The sequence below is a fragment of the Oncorhynchus kisutch genome, linkage group LG11, assembly GCF_002021735.2.
Source record: "Oncorhynchus kisutch isolate 150728-3 linkage group LG11, Okis_V2, whole genome shotgun sequence".
NCBI lineage: Eukaryota > Metazoa > Chordata > Actinopteri > Salmoniformes > Salmonidae > Oncorhynchus > Oncorhynchus kisutch.
In genome coordinates this window covers 23,122,233-23,142,125 of record NC_034184.2, presented here as the reverse complement: position 1 = coordinate 23,142,125, position 19,893 = coordinate 23,122,233, and the positions used below count along the sequence as shown (strand labels likewise).

General features: G+C 42.3%; 1 protein-coding gene across 1 annotated transcript in view; it reads right to left on the bottom strand.

The window, feature by feature from the left end:
* The window catches only part of prim2 (DNA primase subunit 2), a 104,827-nt gene that overhangs the window by 30,037 nt on the left and 54,897 nt on the right, over positions 1 to 19,893 (bottom strand). Inside the window, exons 8-10 of the mRNA XM_020495456.2 lie at positions 10,610 to 10,677; positions 7,841 to 7,913; positions 6,013 to 6,198 (exon numbers count right to left, since the gene is read on the bottom strand). Of these exons, the coding sequence (XP_020351045.1) occupies positions 6,013 to 6,198; positions 7,841 to 7,913; positions 10,610 to 10,677 (327 nt within the window). The remainder of the gene's footprint in view (positions 1 to 6,012; positions 6,199 to 7,840; positions 7,914 to 10,609; positions 10,678 to 19,893) is intronic.

Below are 19,893 nucleotides of genomic sequence, written 5' to 3'. Positions count from 1 at the left end.
GTTTTACAGTAATAAAAAGTCATTAGGGTCTAGCCTGGAGTTGCATACCAATTGATAATCTATGCTCATCTCTTTTCAAACCAATTTCATTACACTTCCTGTGAATGATTCAGAGAAAACCAAACAAACACATCTTGTGAATTCCAATTACAGTGCCTAGTGGGGCTACACACCCCTTGCACTGTCTCCACATTTTGCTGCCTTAAAATGACATCATAACATTTATTACATTTGATTTTTCCCCCTACAGATGTAGTACACAACCTACTCCACACTTCCAAAGTGAAAGAAGAATTAGTTGTTGGTAGAATCTTATTCAAAATGATTCACAGCTGTAATGGCTGCCAAAGGTGCTTCCACCAACTATTAACTCTGGGGTGTGAAGACATATCCAATCAAGGCAACATGGTTTTTTCTTTTGTATTAATTTGGAAAATGGTATCTAATTCTTTCACTTTGGAAATGTGGAGTAGGTTGTGTACATCATTAGGAAAACAATTCGAATTCTAGATATAAAATGTGCATGGGAGGGGGATTTCTAAAAATGATTTAACTTCGAAAAGCAAATCAAAGTTTATTGGAAATAAATCCTTATATTTTACCATATTTGACTGCAGAGTGAAATGTTGAATAGTTTTTTTTTAGATTTGTAGGAAAAAACATATTTATTCCCTTTTTAGATTTCATTTTAAGGCAGCATAATGTGATAATTGTGCAAGGGGTGTGTAGACTTTCACTAGTGACTGTATAACTGAAGAATATTTCATTTGGGAGGTGTCGGCAAAGTAACTTGAGTCTACTTCAGGTGAGCAGGAACTAAGAAAATAAGTCCTATGGATTTATGATACGCATTTTTACTCTGACTACATATGTAGCAGGTTTTTTATTTTTTTATTCATCCAACATAATATCGGTGTTGGTTTCAGCTTCTCGAGGTCAACAGTACAACTCCACAGGTCCATATGCCTGTTTATAGGCTCATTACACCCGCAGGCGCTATAAAAGATGCTCCGACACGCAGCTGCTGCACAAGCTGCCAACACCTGCTAGACTGTAAATGGTTTTTTGTGTTTTTATTTTTTTTTATTTTATAAAGACCGGCAGCACCTTGGTCCAGACTTGCTGCTTTCATCTTTAGATGGAATGCGATTCGGAAAGGAAATAGGAATCACTAATGTAGATATGGCGTGTCCCTGCATGGCCAGTCAGGAGGATTAGCTCCTCTGCAGGTCGGTCCGCCAGCGAGCCAGTCTAATGAGTTTCACCCTGACGCACCTCACATTGTCCACGCTCCATCAACACAAATGTTGTCCGCTTAGCAGCAGTAGAGACCTGGTCTGTTCTGCCCTGCCGGCCCCCTGGCCTCCAACCACAGAGAAGAAAAGGTTGACATGGTCCAGGCTATTGATATGGAGCGTATGCGGTCAGAGTGCAGAGGCGCGAGACAGTGCAATATTGATGAGGGTTTTCTGAGGACGTAGTCATGTTACAGGAGCATGCAGAGGGCTGAGAAGGAGCTGGGAGAGGGCCAATGAGCTTCTGGACATTATTTATTTACACCAAATCAGCTTCATATGGAACTTAATCAATAATGGAACTTACACACATTGGTTCATCACGAGTCGGCACGTCTGAGCTGATTCCGGCTGTTTCTCCTAATCGCACATCAGCTTGGGACTGCTTTTACTAATGCAACACCGTACTTGCGGTGGACATATTTGAGTGTTTGATGACAAATTATTTACCTTCACTTAACCTCTTACATTGTGGGAATTTGCCTATATGAATAGGGCTAAATTGAAATGTTTCTTACAAAATAAACATGGAAAGTACATGCATAACCATGGTAGCAATTAAAAGGTTAGACTAAAGGTGAGGACAACAGTTCACCTGAATAGAATGAATCCGAACATTACACTTGATTTCATGTTCATTTTACATGTACTTTGCCACATTTATTGCTAACAAAATCTGAAAATACTCTGGACACATTCAGTAACATGGTAAGAACATTCTTGGAAAATATTGGGTAGGAGCAACACGAGACAAAACAATTACAAGGGTTTGAGTGAGAGGTCTAACCGGTGTTTCCAAGTGGACATGCACCTCTCCAAAGTGTGCACAGTTCCTAAGTAATTCCACTTTTATGACTCAAAGAAGAGTCTTCACCTATAAGGTGTTTTTTTGTTGCTCTGCTAGCTGTGCCGTTGAGGAACTACAGCAAGCACACTTGTAGTTGTTTTGATTGGAACACAACCCTGCTTCCCCGCCTTTACACAATCACGGTTGTTTACGCAATCCAAAACCGGTACATTATAAAATCGCAATCTGGGTCAGGCGGGCATCATTTGAAAGCTTGTTCTATTGCCAAAATGACTAGCAAAATACAATCTTACAGTGTTAGGCTTTCACAAGGCAAGTGCATTCAGCTGTGTGGTTCACTGCAAACTGTGTTCACAGTACAACAAACATCAGCTCCTTGTGTTCAGGATAACCCAGGGTATAAGCCATGTCATCTTGTAACTGTACAACAAACATTATCTCCTTGTGTTCAGGATAACCCAGGGTATAAGCCATGTCATCTTGTTTCTGTACATTAAACATTGTGATCATAAATGTTGACACTGTATATGACATGAGTTTTATGATATGGAAATGTAAATGACACATTTGGACTCACAGGTGTTTGGCTTGTATGACGTCAAAGCGGTATTTATTATTAATCTCAATGTACTGGATCATCTTCCAAAATACATTGAGTCCTCGTAATTTACAGCATTTCCCACACTCAGGAAACAAAAGAAATGTGCAAAGGTTGCCCAATTATGAGCAGGGGTGGGGGCAAGTTCTTGTTGCACATGCGGCGCTCAAGTTCAGACCGGCTGTCAGTCAAAACAAAATACAGGGCGGTGAAGCGGCGACCCTCAGCTCTGACGACATGTATAGCATGTTAGTGTACAGCCACTGCGTTCCAATTTAGGTGCTTATCGGTGTCCAAATCTGCCATGTTCAAGTCATAAACGGGTATGAGTGTAAAGGGCTACTGTGGGAAATCATAGCCAAGTACCCAGAGTCATCATGACTGCAAAACAGCAGAACCAAAGAGAGTAGTCATCCAAATGAATACCTTCCGGAGAAACCCAGAAATCAATGGCGATCACGTTCGCTTCCATAATTTTCTTCCTCCCTGTTCTGTAACATTAGGTACCTCTGGCAGCCAAGGCCCCGTTTCAGCCTCGCTGGCTCCAATCTTCTCAGCCACATGCTAAATGGGGAGGCTTTATGCAGCCTGCCACAAACGGCACATACATCACTGGGAGAGCCGCGACCTGCCTGGCACCAGCCTGCATCTCCGCTGCCTCCTCCACCACGGGACAAAGGCCTGGGCTTTGTGTGTGCCGCAGTCCAGGTTCCACCTGAGAGGGCAGACAGAGGGGACCCAGCCACCCTGAAAATAGGTCACTTTGAGGAGTGGCGTTCCATGACCGGCAGAGAATCTGTCCGCCCGCCTGGGCTGGGAGCCGCTTAAACAGGACAAATGGTGCGAGGCTACTGTAGGATGGGGGATGTGGAGGAGGAGGAAGTGAAACTGGAGGAATGGGAAAAGGACACCCTCATTGCTTTTGAGAGTGTGTGTGAAAGTGGCTTCGCAGTAGTGAAGTCAAAGCAACTCTGAACTGTGGCGTGCCTCCATAGAAACCAGTACAGCAAGGCGAATGTTTTGTTCGTCACGCTGTACTGCTGAAGTCTCAGTGGAAAAGGCCAGTCTTGAAGGTGTCTCATAATGACCCTAATCTACTGGATGCCTAAGTCAGTCAGAAAGTTGAGAAGTGTGCAGGGAGAAGTGTTCACAGAAATAATTTAATTTCAGGTGTTTGAGCAGAGTGCTACTAAAAATCAATGTACATTTATATGTCAAAATATACAGTATTGACTTATTTCACATGACTTTTCCCGCCCAACTTGTGAAAATCGAAGGGCAGCTCAGTAAGTATACACTGCAGGGTGAAAGTGAGTGTAGAAATTCAAGCGTCAGTTAAATGGTGTTACTGGGTGGACATTGACCACAAAGTGAAACTCGAATGTACATAAAACTAAAAATGTTAATTTCCATGATTAGCTAGTCTAACTCATATCAAGTAGGCGTACATCAATGTAAATGTATGGTGTCTAATTCTGATTAAAACCTGTAAGACAATTCCAATTTCTAAGACCATGTTTGAATCTATCTGCTTGTGTTGCATGTCAGTTAATATTGTGAAACTACAGTAATCTGTGGACATTTGTCTTCCTTATTGAGGACATTTTTGTAAAGTGGTGCTTCAAAACACATCTTGTCCCAAAATTACTCAGCTAGATCTTAATTTTTGCTCTCACAAAGAAAAAGTGGCAAAGGCACCCATTTTCTCTGCGGTGTTGTCACTGAAAATTGCACACAATTTTAAACAATCAACGAAAAAGCAGTATCTGCAGAAAGAGAACCATTGTGTTTCTTCTTCATTTTACATGACTGGAAGTGTATAAACACACATCTTATCCCTTCCCCACCTGTCCTTGTATTGTCACAATGTAACACCTGTATTTTTAGCCCTCCATTGATCAATACGATTGCTGCAGTCAAAGCACTTTAAAAGCATACATTATTCATCTTGTGGTATATTCTTCTCATTTGCAAGATAACACAGCTCACAAAGAAAAAAACATAACCTTCCAGAAGTATGCTATTGGTTTTCTTTCACCAAATCATGTTGGTTTTCTTAATCCATAAATTATTCAAGCTCAACTGAAAATTCAAGTACAAATATACATGTACAAAAAGGTTCCCGTAAATGAATATGTCTGCTCCTGCAGCATAACTGTTACGTATGTGCTGTTGATACATTCTAGCCTATGTATCCTGCCTGGGAATAACACTTGCAGAAACCTCATACACATATCATTAATGCAGATTAGAAAGCCTATCCTTCACCCCTGGTATGAATTCGCTGTCCTGCTGAAAATGGGGGTCTAAAGAAAAGAGTGCGCCAACTCCCTCAAAACATTATTTTTTCATTCTATAATTACAAAGTTTCTAAAACTGCTGCTTCATTTCATTCGTTTACCCACCATAACTGCTCACATAACAGGTACGTGCAATCAGCTAGTCAACAACACACTAACCGTACTGCCTGAAATACACTAGCCACTAACATTACCGCCATGGATGTATACCACTAGAAAACAGAAAGATCAGCACACTTGACCTAACTAAGGGATGCACTATCGGGGTGAGTTTCACTTTAACAGCCAGAGATACAGCAGACATCGAGTGTCCAAGACTTGAGTGGGCGAAAAATTGGGAAGTGGGTGGTGTTATTCTCCAGCTGAGCCTGAGGTGAAATTCCACTTGAACGATAAAGGAATTTACAGTGGAACAGCTTGAGTGAGCGCTCAATTCTCTTGACAGAGGATTATATTCAAATGTATCAGCTTTCAAAACACCTCCCCTAAGGTAGATGGGAACCTCATCAGGGTTCTGGTGATTGAGGATCAATTGGAAAGAACAGTTCAGATGCAGAATGAGAAGTGGAAACCAAGAGAGACTAGTTCAGCTGAGGACAGTCATTTTGTTGTTGAATGTACCGTAGACATGAAGTAAGACAGAATCATAACAGGAGGTGCATTCGCTGACAATTCTAGAATTAAGATCCTGGAGGAAGGGCAGAACTCTTTCATCAATACAACTATAAAGTATGAGGACATTTAGGCCATACAACCAATCCGAGTAACTTGAGCTTTTCTTTGTGAATACATTGTGTTTATTATCCATGTACGATTCATTTCCTTCCTACCTCAAAATATTACTAGTTGAGAAATTGGACTGGCAATAGGCTCAACATATTGTTACGCACCCGAGAGGATCACCTCAATTTTATGCATGTACTGTTGTCTCTGGCTGGAGCAGTTTTACACGCAATAAATAAATAAAATCGAATTAATTTGAAATCAATCTCAAATCAAGTCCAAGGTTACCTTGTCAGCGTCCACTTTGCCCTTGACGAACTCGGACCTCCAGAACTGCAGGGCCTGGTCCAGAGTGAGGCCGATGCCCTTGAGGAACAGTCCGTACTGCATGCGCCCGCCGTGACGGAGGTGGTGGCTGTCCCTCAACCCCCGGTGGAGCTGCCTCATGCACAGGGGGTAGGACTTGGCCGATAGCTAGAGGAAGATACATTAACATATGCAGGCAAAAGGGCAAGTCAACTATCTCACTCTACCATGGCAGTAATGCAATCAACAAGCTGCATGGAATTAACCATTTCATCCACCAATGACTCCATATTCAATATTTTATTTTTGCTCTATGAAAGCACAGATATGCAGCCAGTTTGTTATGTCACCTGCGATATCCTCATCCAGACTAAGCTAAACACGTATCGAGGCCTGGCGTCCTTATCACTTAAAGCTGCGGTGGTAGGTACTGTGAAATAAATACAGATCAATATCATGGAAATAAAGCACATGCACCTCTATACAATTGCCTTCCTGTAGACTTTCCTATCTTGTTCCATGTTCCCATTTTATTTTTAATGCCTTCACCATAGCACAGAGATGTAATGAAAAGTTCGTTATAAATAAAACATTAATTGCTGATAAGGAGGAACGCTGATTTAGCAGACCAGCGAGAGAGAGGGGTTGCGGTGCCCGTCTAGCCCAGTCGTCTGTGGGTCATCAGGTCCTGTATTAGCCACTCTTAGCTCAAGGCCAACATCACAGGTGCCGATCAGAGGTAGGAAAAAAAAAAAAACTAGATCACAGACAGCCTTTTAATTCTGGTAGCAGATGTCAGGACCAAGTAGTAGAGGAAAGTCTTGCCAGTAGACCAGACAAAAGCTGCTTTCCTGATCGACGGATAGCCTGCGTCAGCAGACTTAGAAAGAATGCTGTGATTTTGCCATTGAAAAATGTAGTACTAAATATGTTCTGCATAGAAAAAGAAAACAAAGCATTGTGTGGGTGACATTTCCTATTGTATTGGGGGCAGGGAACGTTTCATTCTGAATGCAAACATTTTGAGTGGAGCCCGTTGATTGAAAGGAAATGTTGTTGTTTATGCACCAGATCGTAAAAGGGCTTCTAATTTGATACATTACTTCCATTGACGGCGATTAAATGCAAGGAAAATCTGAAGGACGAAATTAGCAATTGCTGACGAGTAACTTAATTGGAACAGCAGTGGTCTCTGAAATGGAGAAAGTGAAGAATGCACAGTGAGGCTGAGCTGAGCTGTGGCCTCGGTCAGTTTAACTGCCCCTATGAGAGACCACAATGGTTCATTAAAAACCCCTTCTGAATGTCCATGTAGAGAACGGCTGTGTCGCTAACGCAAAGACATTAGGAATGAAATCTGACCGTTTTTGCCTTTCAAACAGTAATCCTTGTGAAGACTGAAGAGACAATTTGCCAACACTTATAAGCATGACATGACCCTGTGCAATCAATAGACAAGAAGTTAAAAAGGACTAAGACTGTGTGCGAACTAGCTACTTGTTTGTGATCCTAAGGAGGTCTGATTATGGGAAAGCAGCGATGTAAGTGGTAATAAAACAGTAAACACTGACCTCGGTTCGCGGTGAGTAAAGTAACACTCCCTGTACTGTTCCCGCAAAAGGTGCGTAAAAGACGTTTACCCTCCACTACGCCACTGATGGAAACATACAGTATGGACCAATACTGAGATCCTGTAGCAGCAGTTCTGTCCACCTATGACAGTTTACATTTCTGTTCTGATGTAATCAACATCCATCTTACTTGTCATCCCTAGTATAAATGTGCCCTTTGTGTTTCAATGCATACTCACCGGATCGATCTGCTCCAAAGAAATTTTCCCAATACTCTTCTGTATGCTGTAGTCCTGACCCACGTAAGCATGGCTACAAGGACAGAAATGGACCAACAAGAGAGGGGCAAAGAGAAATACATGACTCCTGTCTATAACAATAGGTCCAGATAAATAACACAGTCATTAGCCTACAAAGTGCTACAGCAGGACATGGTTACATGGTTAGGGATCAGAGTCCACGATAACAAGCTTACTCTCCGCAGTCCTCATAGAAAGTTATAATTGTGCACTATACAGAAATGAAGTCTGACGTATTTCATTGAATGGTGGATTGCAGAGACATTTTTTGCAATTTCCATAGAGAAATATGTTTCAAATGCCCTTACATTTGGGAAATAAGTCCCAAAATGGAAATATGCAATGTTTCTCAAATAAGGTTTGGGGACCAGTGACCATTTTTCTGGAATAAGTCAAAAGTAATATTCTTCCTGCATGTTCTGCAGTTGTATCCATTTCTATTGTCCCTCCCAGCAAAATGTTGCATTGGTCAAGATCAATCCCATTGATCGATATCTGTGTGATTGATTTACCAGTGCCTGACATTTGAACAGGAGCCCTCCATAAATTAACTGACTTGTCTTTGTGCAACTTCAGTATGCCTTGCCAAAAAACAGTTGTTCAATGAAGAGGATCCCCAGAGACCCTATTTATTACACAACCTCCGGAATCTTACCCAGTTAACAAAACACTTAACTGTCTGAAAATTGCAGGAAGATACATTCATTTACACACTTTCGAAATCTAAATATTGCGTCCTCTCAAATGGCCTAATTTAGGCATCTTGATTTGATGCCATGGGTAAAGGTCAAACCCCTATTTAACCTACGAAAGCTTAATACATGTGAGGTGCGTCTTCTCGCTCCGATCACAGAGCCTTACGGCACTGATATAATCCAGATGACAGAAATTGAGACTAAATGGCATTTGATATCCACTCGATTAAATAGAGCTCAACAGCCGGGTTACGGGCTAATCAGGTTTGTAAAACCATATCCTTTGACTTAAATTAGAGGCCTGGACCACGTATTGCCCATGAGGCAACATTAACAGAATATAAAGGGTCAGATGGCGATCATTTAAAAGAAATGTGTTTAAACAAGGTCCTTTTTCGGCATCACTAAAACGGTGTAAAGCTCAGTGCCATTGACTGTCACAAGTTTTACTATATCTGCAAGCTACTTAGATGAGGACATTTCATCTAATTGATTTATCATGTTAACTTACGGTAAACCAATATCTAGAATTTGTCATTTCATGGAAAATGATGAATTATAACTGTATTTAATCAAATATGACACATTCATCATTCAGAATGTAGGTCCTAATAATTTATTGAGTTTTCCTAGTATGCCTTAAATTCTAAAGGAGAGGTGGTGTGCATTAGTTTAAAGGGGGATCAATAATGCACTCCAGAAGCTGCCTTTTGAACATCAGTTAAGCCACATTTGTGGTTCCCAGAGATACAAAGACAACTTTGGCTGCGGATGAAACCGGATCCTTCCCTGGTAATCTAGCTTTAACCACAGAACGTCTCAAAGTGAAATGGAATCATCTGTGGGACCTAGCGACCGACGGTCCAAGCACAGGCTTTGGGCTTATGCTGCCTGCTCCATTCTGATGGAGCGGGGCCCTGCCAGCTATCGCTTCTGTGTCCAAATCCTCTTGTTTTCCCGTTTCGATTCAACAGCTAGTTTGCTTAAGGACACGGGTTTGATTCGAGGGCACAAGCTGGCCCCATGACACTACCTTATCTGGCTGCCCCAGCATGCATTGCAATGCATTGCAACACAGTGGGAAGCGTTCTGCAGTCGAAACAACCTAAGTGCCTGCAATGACGGATCCAATTAAGAGGCCTCAATCGGACTTCCTTAAAAACCAAATGAAACAGCTGGTTGGTAGAGTTGCCTTTGGGGAATGCTTCTTGTTTCCCTATCCTTTACAATCATTGAAGGCTGCAGGGGGGGGTAGATGGCCAGTGAGACGCAGGTGGAAGGGCTGTAACCTAGCCCAGGACTTCCTGGTGGGTCCTTTTCTGAAAGCCAGGATGGGCTTTAGACCTGTAGGGCCCAGGTTGGATCACTCCTACACAGAGCAGGGGACTACGCCTGAGGCTATTTCAGAAAGCCATTGAAAGAGAGCATGTGTGGAAGAGATTTCAAGGAGGGAGAAAAAAAGAGATTGCGGGAAATTGTAATCTGCAGAGGTCGTCGTGGCGATACAGAGGGATTCCTTGCCTTTATTTTGCTCAGGCAGTCTGTCGGTCATGGGTGGGTGGATACTGTCGGGGCCTGGCTCTAAAAATAAAATCCCTGGCTTCCAGTTGACACATTAGCCTTGCTGTTTGCGTTCCATTATCACAGTGTTCGGAGACAGAGGGGACACGGTCTCAAAGGGAATCTAGCGTTAGGAACATTAGGCCTTTTCTGGGAAACGTGGCACACAAAGCGGATTCAGGAACATTTGTGACGTGAATTTGAGTCGACCTAGAAATGAACTTAAAAATAAATAAGTACAGGTTTTTCTTTGGAGGGGGCTTCTTTTCAACAGTGGACTCAAGGTGTGAGTTCACCACAGTTATTTCAGTACCCTTTCAAAATCGGGTTCCTGCCCCGTTAGTTTTGTCAAGCTGTATTTTTTGGGAATGCAACCATAATGACTATATTGTCATAATGAATAAACTAAAGCAGCAGCAGAGAAAGCAATAATGCTACTAATGATGCCAATTACCTGAGGTGGTTAAGCAGAGGTTGGAGTCGTTCATCAGACTGCACTGCCGGTAGGGAGCGGGCTGTCAGCTGCAAAGAAAAAAAAGGGCACCACATGAGAAACAGTAGCACATCAACATGTTTGGAAAACATCAGTGAACATTGCTGAACGTTGAATGTTACGTTACTGTAATAATACTTCAATCTAAAAAGCAGAGGATATAGCCAAGGTCTTACAGAGTTTAACACCCTCACTGAAATGATATCACTCCATGGCTTATGGAGAGAGGAAGTGTTATTATCCTTGCCAGTTGGAAGAATTGGGGCACCAACCCAGAGATGGTGATTCATGTTTTACACAAGAGATATTTTATGAACCTCAACCACGAAGAGCCTTTTATCCCTCTCTGCACAAATTCCACAATTCTCACCATCAATTTTATTTACGAATATCCCATAAGCATCCGACTTGGGAAAGCTTCCACTTGGAAGTTTCCGCACCAAGCTCTAACGTGATTCAGTCTTAAAACATGTTTATAAAACTGAAGAAAGAAAGAAATGCCCCAAGAAAGTCTTAAACTTCCTCAGGCCTTTAGAAAAGACGCAGAGATGCTAAACTTAGAAGATATGGATCCAACGAGGTCCAAAATGGCCACCGAAACAATTAAAGCACATACAGATCTTTCGCCCTGCAAGGGTCATCAATTAATGCTGAAACCAGCGTGAGAAGATATCTGTTTAGCGGAGCTAGAACAGAGACAATGATGAAGAGACGTGGCACTGTGAGCTTGATCAAACTATTGAAACTGTGACAAATTGGATACCGTGGCCAGTCCAGTGTGCCCTTTTCAGTCAATTGATCACCGCCTCCAGATCATAGGCGGTACCTTTCAGAGATTAAGAAAGAGCCAGACATATATATATAAAAAATATAAAAAACTGACGCTGCAAACTGTAAAGGATGTCTTGTCTCATGGAGCTGGAGACATGGGTCAGTGTTCCCCTTCCTTTGTACACTTACCTACAACAGCTGCTCACCCCATTGATTGCTTCATTTTTCATGTTTATTGATCAACTGCATGCTGGCATTAAGTACAAGCATTTAAAAAACGTAGGCCTTGCTGTGCAGGTACAACTTAAGCATACTAAACATATATCTAACCATATATTACAAATTCAACAATCATGATATGGGTTTTCTGCTATCGACAATGACTATATAAAAAAGCCTATGTTTTTAATCTGATCAGATTTCTCAATCCCAAAAGGTTAATCAGAATAGAACAATCGGGCTTGCTTGACACGTCAGCCATAAATTGATACCGTACAAATGTTATTGCATCCTAACAACTGTAGATGCAAGACTGAAAAAAAGACACTGAAAACAGGAAAATATTTATGTCTCTTGAAATCAAAAAATGACTGAGCGGGGAAATCTAGTCAGATTGAGATCCAGCTTTGAATTTGAAGCTCTTTTAACTACACGCTTTCTGTGATATCCCCTCACCGTCCTTGACGGAAGAGAATCGCCATTTTAATAACACACAACAGCCACAATGGCACACTTATATGGGTGGAAGGAAAGGGTCCATTACCCCATTGCAGCGGCTGGTGAACCGGATAATTGCCACGAACGACGAACGGGAGTGACTCCCAATTTCTGAAGTAGAGTGGGGTCAGCCTGTCTCGTTGTAGAGGAGCCAGACAAAAGATGAATCTCATACACTGACCGGAGAAGGACAGTGTCCTCCCTCCCCAGCTTCATTTCCATAACAATCACGTCCTGCTCTACTGTCTGCACATGGATATTTGATCCTGATTGGATACCGGATTGGACTCCGATCCCATTTTTGCAAAGCCTCCCTGCCACTTCATATTTATTAAATAATATATATCTTCATGAAGCCAAAGCAGAAGGACTTGGCTGTGTAACAACAACAATTGCTGAAGCTTGCCTATCCGTGGAAAAAAGCATGCATATCCATGGAGTCAACTATTTTAATAAAAGGGAAGAGCAAAACCTTGCAAAAGTATTTCAGTACTCTACCAGTTTAACTTGAAGGGGGCTTTGACGCTCGTCAGATGTGGCAGGGTTTACAAACTATCACGGACTACAAAAACAAATCCAGCCGCAAGCTGCACAGTGACGCGAGCCTACCTGAAGTTAAATTCCTTCTATGCTTGCTTTGAGGCAAGTGACAACCATGCATAAGAGCACCAGCAGTTCTGGCTGACTGTGCGATCTCGCTCTCTGTAGCCGATGTGAGTAGGACCTTTAAACAGGTTAACATTCACAAGGCTGTGGGGGCCAGATGGATTACCAGGACACGTATTAAGAGCATGCGCTGACTAGCTGGTGAGTGTCTTCACTGACATTTTAAACACTCCCTGACCCAGTCTGTAATACCTACATGTTTCAAGCAGACCACCATAGTCCCTGTGCCAAAGAATGCCAAGGTAACCTGTCTAAATGACTATCTCCCCGTAGCACTCACATCTGTAGCCATGAAATGTTTTGTAAGGCTGGTCATGGCTCACATCAACATCATCATCCCAAATACCCAAAATCCACTCCAATTCGTATAGCACCCCAACAGATCCACAGATGATGCAATCCTTATTGCACTCCACATTGCCCTCTCCCATCTGGAAAAGAAGAACACCTATGTGAGAATGCTGTTAATTGACACCATAGTGCCCTCAAAGGTCAACACTAAGCTCAGGACTCTGGTACTGAACACCTCCCTCTGTAACTGGATCCTGAACATCCTGACAGGCCACCCCCAGGTGGTGAAGGTAGGCAACAACACATTCGCCATTGTCATATTTACAGTCGTAGCACGACTTCAACACCATCATTACATCTGACGACACGACGGTGGTATGCCTGATCACCGACGACAAAACCGTCTATGGAGAGGAGGTCAGTGACCTGAAAGACAAAGGAGCTGATTGTGGACTACAGGAAATGGAGCAAGCAACCATTCACATCGACAGGGCTGTACAGTAGTTGAGTAGGTAGAGAGCTTCAAGTTCCTGTGTCCACATCATTAAGGAATTAACATGGTCTACATACACCAACACAATCGTGAAGGAACGGAATAAAATAAATAAAATAACCTCTACCCCGCGGAGGCTGAAAAGATTCTGCATGGGCCCGCAGATCCTCAAAAAGTTCTACAGCTGCACCATCAAGAGCATCTTGACTGGCTGCATCACCGCTTGGTATGGCAACTGCTTGACATCTGACCACAAGGAGCTACATTGCCATCCAGGACTTCTATACCAGGCAGTGTCAGAGGAAAGCCCTAAACATTTTCAAAAGACTCCAGCCACCAAAGTCAGACTGTTCTCTCTGCTCTCACACGGCAAGTGGTAGCGATGAACCAAGTTTGGAACTAAACAGTACCCGGACTAGCTTCTACCCCCAAGCCATAAGACAACTAAATAATAGTAAACATGCAACAAGAAAATCTGTCAATTTAAATAAATAAATTAGGCCTCAATCCATAGATTGGGCAGGGGTGCTACCATGGGTGGGCATTGGCCCACACACTGGGGAGCCAGGCCCAGCCACTCAGAATTATTTTTTCCCGCCACATAAGGGCTTTATTACAGATAGAAATACTCCTCAGTTTCATCAGCTTTCGGGGTGGCTGGACTCAGACGATACCGCAGATTAAGAAGCTGGATGTGGAGGTCCTGAGCTGGCGTGGTTATGCGTGGTCTGCGGTTGTGAGGCCGGTTGGACGTGCTGCCAAATTCTCTAAAATGACGGGAGGCGTCTTATGGTAGAGAAATTAACATTAAATTCTCTGACAACAGCTCTGGTGGAGATCCCTGCAGTCAGCATGCCAATTGCAGGCACCCTCAAAACTTGAGACATCTGTGGCATTGTGTTGTGTGACAAAACTGCAAACATGCTGGTCAATCAGCTTCTTGATATGCCATTCAGGTGGAGGATTGATTATTGTGGCAAAGGAGGAATGCTCTCTAACGGGTATGAAAACAAACGTGCACAAAATTGGATCTAAATAAACTTTTTTGCATATGGAACATTTCTGGGATCTTTTATTTCAGCTCATGAAAAGTGGGACCAACACCTTACATGTTGCGTTTATATTTTTGTTCAGTATAGTTAGGACCACAATGGAAATAATATTTTAAGCTTTGTGTTATCCTTGATGGTTTTCTTAAATTGTATGTGGACGTGTCACCGGCTGGAGTGCCTTTATGAATGAATGAATGTGTGTGTGTAAACTCGGCAAAAAAACAAATGTTCTCTTACTGTCAACTGCGTTTATTTTCAGCAAACTTAACATGTGTAAATATTTGTATGAACATAACAAGATTCAACAACTGAGACAAACTAAACAAGTTCGACAGACATGTGATTAACAGACACAAAATAATGTGTCCCTGAACAAAGGGGGGGGTCAAAAGTAACAGTCTGTATCCATTGTGGCCACCAGCTGCATTAAGTAAAGCAGTGCATCTCCTCCTCATAGACTGCACCAGATTTGCCAGTTCTTGCTGTGAGATATGTTACCTCACTCTTCCACCAAGGCACCTGCAAGTTCCCGGACATTTCTGGGGGGAATGGGCCTAGCCCTCACCCTCCGGTCCAACAGGTCCCAGACGTGCTCAATGGGATTGAGATCCGGGCTCGTCGCTGGCCATGGCAGAACACTGACATTCCTGTCTTATAGGAAATCATGCACAGAACGAGCAGCATGGCTGGTGGCATTGTCATGCTGGAGGGTCATGTCAGGATGAGCCTGCAGGAAGGGTACCACATGAGGGAGGAGGATGTCTTCCCTGTAACGCACAGCGTTGAGATTAGCTGCAATGACAACAAGCTCAGTCTGATGATGCTGTGACACACCGCCCCAGACCATGACGGACCCATCACCTCCAAAATCGATCCCGCTCCAGAGTACAGGCCTCGGTGTAACGCTCATTCCTTTGACGATAAACACGAATCCGACCATCACCCCTGGTGAGACAAAACCGCGACTCGTCAGTGAAGAGCACTTTTTGCCAGTCCTGTCTGGTCAAATGACAGTGGGTTTGTGCCCATAGCGGACGTTGTTGCCGATGATGTCTGGTGAGGACCTGCCTACAACAGGCCTACAAGCCCTCAGTCCAGCCACTCTCAGCCTATTGCGGACAGTCTGAGCACTGATGGAGGGATTGTGCGTTCCTGGTGTAACTCGGGCAGTTGTTGTTGCCATCCTGTACCTGTCTCGCAGGTATGATGTTCGGATGTACCGATCCTGTGCAGGTGTTGTTACACATGAAGAAAAGCCTCTTCAGTAGAAAAGCCTCTTTAGTGTCCTAAGTTTTCATAACTGTGACCATAATTGCCTACCGTCTGTAAGCTGTTAGTGTCTTAATGACCTTCCACAGGTGCATGTTCATTAATTGTTTATGGTTCATTGAACAAGCATGGGAAACAGTGTTTCTTTTTAAGTGGGAGAACTTGCACAAATGGTGACTGACTAAATACTTTTTTGCCCCACTGTATGTACAGTGCCGTGCGAAAGTATTCGGCCCCCTTGAACTTTGCGACCTTTTGCCACATTTCAGAAAGATATAAAACTGTATTTTTTTGTGAAGAATCAACAACAAGTGGGACACAATCATGAAGTGGAACGACATTTATTTGATATTTCAAACTTTTTTAACAAATCAAAAACTGAAAAATTGGGCGTGCAAAATTATTCAGCCCCCTTAAGTTAATACTTTGTAGCGCCACCTTTTGCTGCGATTACAGCTGTAAGTCGCTTGGGGTATGTCTCTATCAGTTTTGCACATCGAGAGACTGAACATTTTTCCCATTCCTCCTTGCAAAACAGCTCGAGCTCAGTGAGGTTGGATGGAGAGCATTTGTGAACAGCAGTTTTCAGTTCTTTCCACAGATTGGATTCAGGTTTGAACTTTGACTTGGCCATTCTAACACCTGGATAGGTTTATTTTTGAACCATTCCATTGTAGATTTTGCTTTATGTTTTGGATCATTGTCTTGTTGGAAGACAAATCTCCGTCCCAGTCTCAGGTCTTTTGCAGACTCCATCAGGTATTCTTCCAGAATGGTCCTGTATTTGGCTCCATCCATCTTCCCATCAATTTTAACCATCTTCCCTGTCCCTGCTGAAGAAAAGCAGGCCCAAACCATGATGCTGCCACCACCATGTTTGACAGTGGGGATGGTGTGTTCAGGGTGATGAGCTGTGTTGCTTTTACGCCAAACATAACGTTTTGCATTGTTGCCAAAAAGTTCAATTTTGGTTTCATCTGACCAGAGCACCTTCTTCCAAATGTTTGGTGTGTCTCCCAGGTGGCTTGTGGCAAACTTTAAACAACACTTTTTATGGATATCTTTAAGAAATGGCTTTCTTCTTGCCACTCTTCCATAAAGGCCAGATTTGTGCATTATACGACTGATTGTTGTCCTATGGACAGAGTCTCCCACCTCAGCTGTAGATCTCTGCAGTTCATCCAGAGTGATCATGGGCCTCTTGGCTGCATCTCTGATCAGTCTTCTCCTTGTATGAGCTGAAAGTTTAGAGGGACGGCCAGGTCTTGGTAGATTTGCAGTGGTCTGATACTCCTTCCATTTCAATATTATCGCTTGCACAGTGCTCCTTGGGATGTTTAAAGCTTGGGAAATATTTCTGTATCCAAATCCGGCTTTAAACTTCTTCACAACAGTATATCGGACCTGCCTGGTGTGTTCCTTGTTCTTCATGATGCTCTCTGCGCTTTTAACGGACCTCTGAGACTATCACAGTGCAGGTGCATTTATACGGAGACTTGATTACACACAGGTGGATTGTATTTATCATCATTAGTCATTTAGGTCAACATTGGATCATTCAGAGATCCTCACTGAACTTCTGGAGAGAGTTTGCTGCACTGAAAGTAAAGGGGCTGAATAATTTTGCACGCCCAATTTTTCAGTTTTTGATTTGTTAAAAAAGTTTGAAGTATCCAATAAATGTCATTCCACTTCATGATTGTGTCCCACTTGTTGTTGATTCTTCACAAAAAAATACAGTTTTATATCTTTATGTTTGAAGCCTGAAATGTGGCAAAAGGTCGCAAAGTTCAAGGGGGCCGAATACTTTCGCAAGGTACTGTATGTAAAAATTGTATAATAAATTCAATCAAATCACTCAACTAAATAGCTACCCGGACTATCTACATTGACCCTCTTTGCACCAACTCTTGACTCGTCACATATCTATACTGTTGCCTCGCCACTTTACCTCTAACTATATGTACATATGTACCTCGCACCCCTACACATCGATTCGGAACTGGTAGCCTGTGTATATAGCCAAGTTATCGTGACTCATTGTGTATTTATTCCTTGTGTTATAATTTTTCTCTCTGCATTGTTGGGAAAGGCCCATAAGGATGCAGTTCACTGTTGCTTACATGGCATGAAACAAAGACATTTTTATTTGATCTTAAAGGGATACTTCAGGATTTTGGCAATGAGGTCCTTTAACTACTTACCCAGTATTAGATGCTAACACTAGTTAGCATTGGCTCCTGAAACTACCTCAAACTTCCTTCATACTGTACACAGACATAAAAATGGTATCCACGAGTTCATCTGACTCAGGGGAAGTTGAAAAAGGGCCTCATTGCCAAAACCCCAAAGTATCCCTTTAACATTTAAGTTTCATAACAATATGAAAGGTTCTAGTGTTCTTCTGGCAAACAATTATGGGTGGAGGGAAAACAACATTAATCAAAAGGTCCAATGCAGCCGTTAATCTCAATATAAAATAACTTCTGGGTAAGAATGAAGTGCCTTATTATGAAAAATAGCTTCTTAGCAAAGAGCATTCTCTCAAGAAAGAATTTTGTTAAGACTGTCTGGGAGTCTGAATGGGGAGGGGAAAACTGAAAACAAGATGATATTGCCAGAGGTTTGGAACTTTTTCTTATTGGTTTATGAACTGGTGATGTCACCAGGAAGGCCAAAACTCCATCCCACTAAAACAGGCTGTAATTTCAGTCTTTTCAAACAGTGCTTACACTAAAAGGGAATTATCATAATTTTCACAGTATTATTCCAACCTCAGTGTGGAATTGTATATAAAAACACCAGCGAATCTTGTTTGACTGCACTGGTCCTTCAAGAAAAAACATCTAAACATACATTTGGCTTGCACATCACAAGAGCACTTTATGGTGCAATTTTACATATTCTGTGCAAATAAATGTGTTAAGCATTTAAGTACATTTGGCTACACTAATTACAATTCCTTCCTGGATTATATTAACGACAATACAGAATTGTTCCAGGACTATAGTGTTGCACTGATGTTTCCCACATAAGCGCTTCCCAAAACCCCTGGGCTGGTTTAAATATTTGCTCTGTGGCTCACAATAGTTTTAATATGACTGACACTGTATGACCCTATACAATGTACAACACATGTACTTCCAGTCAGTTATTGGAGAGTAACTGCATTGACCGTTTAATGGAAAACACTTCAGTCTATTTCTGAGCAGAAAGGTTGTCATAATAACCTCAGCAATTTGAAAAAATATATATATATTTCTCCATGCCATCATCTACAACTTAATGGCATAAATAGGTTGCTTTCTGAAGTTAAAAAGCACTTGAGAGAGAGAACACTTTCCAGTGGTTCACTGGAAAGCAATAATACATAATGACAAGACAGCTCCACCAACAGGCCAAACTGTAGAAAAACAGGTTCTCAAGAATACCGTTTTCCCTCATCTTTACAATGATAATTGTGTAGTCTATTCAAATAACAGTCTAAAAAAATATCACTTCAGGGTTTTCAAGAAACGCTGACAGAATTGCGTTAGGCACTGCCCCTAAACTATTAGTATGAGGGACCAATGCACTGTTCCCCATTGGATGTCGACCAAATAACACAGAATCCATCTGGATACAGAGAGGGCTTGAAAGCTAAACTTGGGGGGCTTGTGAACCAGACTGCCTCTGAACTTGAATCCAACTTTTTCCTTCTAAGACTGACTGGGGTCATGCATCTGAAAGCAAATAAAGTCAGTTATCTTAATGAGCTTACACACAGACAGCGATAGTGTAATGCAACACTGGGGGAAGTTAAACTAGCCTAAGACCTGGTGCTGAATGGGGAGACTCCTCAACCAGCCAAGAGCACTATAGGAAGATTGATACTTCAGTGGCACTGTGAAAGACTGCATGCTTCATAAATGAGGCAGTTACAACATATGTCCCTCATTAGCCCTGGCTCCATTTCTTCATCAGCATGGGTCATCTGTACCTTGGAA